The 6,831-nt window shown below is 31.8% G+C and overlaps 1 protein-coding gene across 1 annotated transcript; it reads right to left on the bottom strand.

The window, feature by feature from the left end:
* Positions 1-1,532: 1,532 nt before the first annotated feature.
* On the bottom strand, positions 1,533-5,442 carry LOC111692848 (the record flags this gene model as incomplete). The annotated part of the gene is made up of 2 exons (XM_023456972.1): positions 1,533-1,740; positions 5,307-5,442. Coding segments are annotated over 2 exons (344 nt in total), but the record flags the coding sequence as incomplete, so codon positions are not given.
* Between the last annotated feature and the right edge of the window lie 1,389 nt (positions 5,443-6,831).

Below are 6,831 nucleotides of genomic sequence, written 5' to 3'. Positions count from 1 at the left end.
TACGCCTCCTAAAAATGATGACACGATTTTCCTTTGATAAAAGGCCGACAATTTTTTGCTCTACTTTGCATCGTATACGATCCTACTATAGTGACTATTGTGCCAGTGGATAAAATATTGTTTGGGTAAAATGTCGAGCTTATCAGATTACGTACCTGCTAGTAGACGAAGATAATTCGTCAGAATATTCAGAGGATGAATTTTAATTATTGTACAACACTACATTTACTCATCATAATTTGAATTTTCAAAATACATATATTTTTGTGCGGAATAAAAGTCTATTCATTAAATTTATATTTATTTTTTGATAATAATATTGAATAATTTTATTTGAATTACTAAAAACCCTCTTAACACGGTTATGATGCTTAAAGTAGCCTCATGTTTTGAAATGCTGTTTTTATATTGTTTATTTATAAGAGAAATGGACCGAGAAATTGAAGCGGCTTAGACAAAGACGGATTGTCGGGGATTAAATTTTAGCTACCTGCTACAATTTAGTACAACTCGGTCACACAAAGTTTTTTTAAAAGTACACCTCATCTATACCGATAAAACAATATAAAAATATTGAATATAAGCACCAGTACTACATTTATTTACGATTTGCATACATAATAAGCTTTTATTACTCTCTTTCATTTCTAAACAGACTATAGCTACCTATGTAGGTATTTGATCTATCTATTAAATTACGTTAAATTTAGTATTACTTCGTTTTCGTAAGGGAGCTGTTTACTTTAAATTAATACTTGCTTTGTCCGTATCTTTAAAACCTTTGTATTATCCCTCACACTGACATCAGACACTACCCGCGTACTATGCGACGCATACATTAACCGCGAACTAACTGAAACACTAAAATTATAAGGAACTTTGAGTCGGCCTCAGTTTCCTTCTAAATCACGTTATTTTAACCGCCTCGTGTGGAGGGGGAACTGTAGCATATTGTAGGCAAGTGTGACGCGCCTACATGCAAAGAATTTCTGGCCTCACAGATTTGCGAATGAAAATCCACACTCAGTATCGAGTTACTAATAACTTCTCCATACTAATCGCCATACTGCACATTNTACCCGCGTACTATGCGACGCATACATTAACCGCGAACTAACTGAAACACTAAAATTATAAGGAACTTTGAGTCGGCCTCAGTTTCCTTCTAAATCACGTTATTTTAACCGCCTCGTGTGGAGGGGGAACTGTAGCATATTGTAGGCAAGTGTGACGTGTGACGCGTGTACAAGCAAAGAATTTCTGTCCTCACAGATTTGCGAATGAAAATCCACACTCAGTATCGAGTTACTAATAACTTCTCCATACTAATCGCCATACTGCACATTGTCAACCAAGCGAGCGACGGCAAACCACTGATTAATACTACAAAAATATCACTAACTAGACTTGGAGTCTCCATAAGTATATTCCTAATAAATGTAAGCACTTGGAAAATGGCATCTTCATATTTATCACTTTCTCAGTAAAAACTTAATACTAAATACGTACTAAAGACTTATTTAAACTCTTACCCAATGGAATGGTCCGTGTTCGAAATAGGCGACTTTCTGACGCTCTCCAGACTGTCGTAGTTGATCAGCTGATGACTATGAGGAAGAGATGAAAGTGAATTTAAGGCCAAAGGCGGTGACGAAGACGCCGACGGACAGGACGATCGGAGCTTTCGGTCCAGGGAATAATTGTTTATGTTTACGTTTTGCTGGTGGAGGTCGTTGTTACCTGGAAAATGAGGGTTGAGTAAATAATTTTATCGCATTTACCTGGCTATTATAATTCAGTTGTTTTGATACTAAATAATAATTGTAACCAAACAAGAAGTAACCTGTTACATTTTATCGGTAATTGACATTTTTTTTTATTTACATACAGTTAAATTAATTAAAAATAATAATGAAAGAAACCAGGATTATTTACTAAAAGGTGAAAGATGTGTGTCAAATTACTTCGAGAACTTGGATCCTGGTGCAATATAAAAAAAAGAAAAAAGAAAGGGCAAGTAGGTGTTAATAAAATATACAGAGTGTCAATGAAATACTTTGCTTAGTTTTAATGGTGAATCTACGTCACAAATCAATAAAAAAGTTTATGTAAACATGTGTACGAAACGTCTTGTTTTCGAGATACAGGGTGTTTAAAAGTTAAAGTTTAAAAACGTATATCACATTTGTTTAAATATAAGTTGGTACACAAGATCTGTGGACCAGTTTCATTTATATTTGTTAAGCATCTTCAGAGATATCTACTTAAATAAATGTTACATATTTTCTAAAATCCAATATCCTATATATTGAAAGCGAAGCGAACTTGTTTTATTGATTTGTGAAGTAGAATATACTATTAAACTTTATCAAGAACGCTCTGTATATCATATTCTCTCTAGCAAAAAAATCTAAAAAGAGTAAAAGGATTACTCTGTCTTTACATTCTCTTTAGAATGTGAAATTTTACTGTACGGAAAGATTTTCTTTTGAAAAGAAAAAATGATCGCTCTTATTTTGTTACATAATTCAAAACATAAGCGAAAAAACGTGATGAAATATTGAAAAAGTGTTAGTGACTAAAAATTCCATTCAGGCATGTTAAATATAGATTTTATAAGGTTTTCATAGGGAGATTTTTCTAAGCAAGTTTGAATAAAAAAAATCCCCAGGATAAAACCTACTTTATAATGATTCGACCACTAATAATGTTTATTTTTTCATAAACTCATTTTCTTTCACAGTCATATTTAAACAAAATAATTTTGTAAATGGAACCCTCTCCCGTAAGGGTTAATTTAACTAATTTTTGATATTTTGACATTTCAGAAAAATCCTAAAACAAAAACGATAGCTGCAAAATAAAAAAATTGAAATTTTACAAAATAAACAACAAAACAATCATACATTCACACTGATAAAAGACAGACAACCGTTTGTAATGTTGTTAATATATTTTTCAAAATATCAGTGAAAAATTACTTCCAAATGATTTACAAAAAGGTTTGTGTCTTGCATCGAATGAAATTCCCAATAGGTATCAACGTATGTTTAATAAAAATGTAAACTTTGCCAAATCCGTGATCAACGATCCCGAAAACTCCCGTATACCAAATTTAGCGCGAATGAGTTATTTTTTGAAAATTTGGTCGGCCATCTTGGATCCGCCATTTTGAATTTTATAAAAATTGACCTCGAATCCGTGATCAGCGGCCCAGAAAACCCCCGCATACCAAATTTGGCGCGAATCTGTTATTTTTGAGAATTCGTGATATCTGACCTTTATTGACTCGTTTTTTTAAGTTTAGAAAAAGAACCATCAATTCTGACCGCGAATTCACGTTCGGCGGGGTCTTAACCATATAAATGAACTTTTGAATATAATAATTTTTGGAATTTTTGACCTGTTTTTTGAGGTTAGGAAATTCCTGTGATGTGATAGCTAAAGTCTGACACCGGATTTTGTCATGGCTTATTTGAAAAAAAATCTAATAATCGCCAGTTATATTAACACGCTTTTGAAAGCATCAGCGAAAAAATACTTAAAGCATTTGCAAAATATTTGTATCTTTAATTGAACAAAAAATATATCTTTAGTTGTATTTAATAAAAATGGACATATTTTCACAAACATAAGTAAAAAAACAAGCGAAATATGAATATAATAATAGCATGTTATGTTAATACATTTTTCAAAACTGCAGTGAAAAATTACTTGCAAATGATTTACAAAAAGGTTTGTAATCCTATAATCAATAGAAATTTTATGCAAAAAATCGTTAATAAACAATTTAAAACAAGCAAAATATAAGATTTTTCGATTTTTTTACTTTTTTGACTCGAATTTATGTTAAATATGAAAAAATCTAAAAAAATTATAAAAATCTAAAAAATATTTAAGTTTGACCAGTTATAACTCATTGTCAGTCAATATTAGTCCAAGAACTTTTGAAAACGCATTATTTTGAAGGGAATCTCATCTAGTTTTTTTGTACAGCAATTTTCTTTACCTACTTCTACTAAAAAAAATTAGACCAAAAAAGTAAAAAAAATAAAAAAATCTTATTTTTTACTTTTTTTTAAATTGTTTATTAACGATTTTTTTAATTAAATTTTTCTTTTAAATTTTTTTAAATAAGCTATTTCGATGGGAAATTCAATTCTCTACAAAATTTTATCGAAATTTTGCTTCGTTTTCGTGCTATACATATTTAAAAAACGACAAAAGTGCTTTTTTACCCCTATCTTCAATTTCAACCCTCTAATTTAGTAGCACCCCGCGGTTTTTTCATCTTTAATGACCCTTCGAACAAGTCATGTGATGAAAATCCTTGAACGAATCCTTCCTTTTTTGCAAAAAATTATAATTAAAACGTATAAGGGTAAACGCGACGAAAATCGAAAAATTGGCCAAGTTTGAGCGGTTTAATCTGTCAATTCTCATCCAAAAATACCGTACAACCTCTTTTTTGAAGTAAATTTTATCCTTTTTTTTCTCTTTACTCAAAAAAAAAACTAGAGGCAAGAAAGTAAAATAAATCAAAAAATTTATTTTTGCTTTTTTCAAATTATTTATTTACGATTTTTTGCATAAAATTTTCCTTTTAAATTTTTTAAATAAGCCATTTCGATGGACAATTCAATTATCTAAATAATTTTTCCTATGAACTGTAGCGAAAATTTGCTTCGTTTTCGAGCTACAATTAAAAAAACTGAAAGGGGTGCATTTTCACCCCTATCTCCAATTTTCACTCTCTAATTTAATAGCACTCCGCTGTTTTTTCATCTAAAATGACACTGAACCATGCAATAAAATTGCTTGAACGTCATAGTTCTTTTTAACCCAGTTTTTTGGATATAATCAATAATAGGTACCAATGTATGTTTAATAAAAATGTAAACTTTGCCAAATAATAATCCAAAAACCATGGCTTATTTGAAAAAGAATCTAATAATCGCTTGTTATATTAACACGTTTTTCAAAGCATCAGCGAAAAAATACTTAAAAGCATTTGCAAAAGGTTTGTATATTTCACTGAAAAAATACTTTGCAAACATTTGCAAAAAAGTGTGTATATTTCAATAAATAAAAAAACCCGATGGGTTTGTCTAATAAATAAGGAAATTCTGGCTTACGTTGTTAACACGTTTTTCAAAACATCCGCGAAAAAACTAGAAACATTTGAAAAAAGTTTCACGCTTTATGCCATTAGGTATATTTAATAAAGTATCTAAATAACAATAAAGCTGTCGTACCGACTTTTTTGAAGCAGGTTTGAATAAAAAACTTCTCAGGATAAGACTTACTTCCATAGAGGGTCAATCTTGATCCGGGCCTGGTGAGGATGGGCGTCGAACCGTATCGCTCTCCGCTGATACCGAATCTGGCTGAAGGCGTCATGGCTGCCGGTTTGAAGGCTATGGGTCGGATTACCACCTTACCCTGTAACAAAAGAAGTAAAACGATATTACGCCGGTTACGTGTGCATTAACAGAAACACCTGAGGAGTCACCGTACAAATTGACCAAATGGGAACATACACGTTGTTCGAAATTATCCAACGAAATGAAATTCTAGAAAAAAAAGTTGTTATACGAGGGTAGTTTAAAAAGTTCTCGACCTGACACATATGTGTCAAGTATGTGCGCACTGCGCAGATTCAGATGCGTGCGTTTGGTTGTTCGTTTTTGCGATTGTGTAAAGCAAGCAATTTTTGACATTTTTTGAGAAATTCAAATGCCACAAACAAGCAACTACATGTGTGTCTAACTTGAAACTTCGCAGGAAAACGGAAAGAATAAATAGCGCAGATCTTTATGGATCATCTTGGTAAGTTTAACGCCATGTATAATTCATTACTTGGGACACCCTATATCTACCACACAACGTGATGATTGTTCAGTTCACCTTCAGAATTATTATTATTCACTCATATAATATAGGTACTCTCATAATGCTTAAGTCAGCAGACTGATTACATGTGAAACATATCTACACTTTGTTATCTTCGTTTCTTTTTAATGTCTTGCACTTTGAATTACGTTTGGACAAATATGGTAAGACCAAATTGAATTTTTTATAATCGAGACTGCGTGCTAGTTTTAAACGATAATGAGCCCATTCATAAAAGGAAAATAATGCTACAAGATTAATTTAATTCGCAATTAATTTATAATAAATGCTTTAAACGCTCCCACTTCACTTCAATCTACAACAAATCAATCTGTGGGCTGGCAGCATGGTTTTTGACATAAATGGCTCCTTACTTGAATTAAACAGTGGGTATAATTTTAGTAAGTCCCTCCAAACTTTATTTGGAAAATAAACTATCTATCTTTATCCATAATAAAGCACATTTACACCTCAAATTATGTATGCACAGTAACATACGTAGGTATTGAATTCTCGAAACCGAGAGAGTTGTGCGAAACTAAATTTGTATAGGACATAGTAGCTAATACGATGCGAAACATCGCCTTAATTTTAAAAATGTTGTCACCGCCATTCTTGGTTGTGAAAATTCGAAATATTTGGAATTATTCAAATTTCGTGGATGAAAACATACATAGGTATTGAATTCTCGAAACCGAGAGAGTTGTGCGAAACTAAATTTGTATAAGACGTAGTAGCTAATACGATGAGAAACATCGCCTTAATTTTAAAAATGTTGTCACCACCGTTCTTGGTTGTGAATATTCGAAATATCTGGAATTATTCAAATTTCGTGGCTGAAAATATACATAGGTATTGAATTCTCGAAACCGAGAGAGTTGTGTGAAACTAAATGTGTACAGGACATAGCTAGTACCATGCGAAACATCGCCATATTTT

The sequence above is a fragment of the Anoplophora glabripennis genome, unplaced genomic scaffold, assembly GCF_000390285.2.
Source record: "Anoplophora glabripennis isolate ALB-LARVAE unplaced genomic scaffold, Agla_2.0 scaffold4108, whole genome shotgun sequence".
In the NCBI taxonomy this organism is placed as follows: domain Eukaryota; kingdom Metazoa; phylum Arthropoda; class Insecta; order Coleoptera; family Cerambycidae; genus Anoplophora; species Anoplophora glabripennis.
This window is presented reverse-complemented; position numbering and strand designations above follow the sequence as displayed.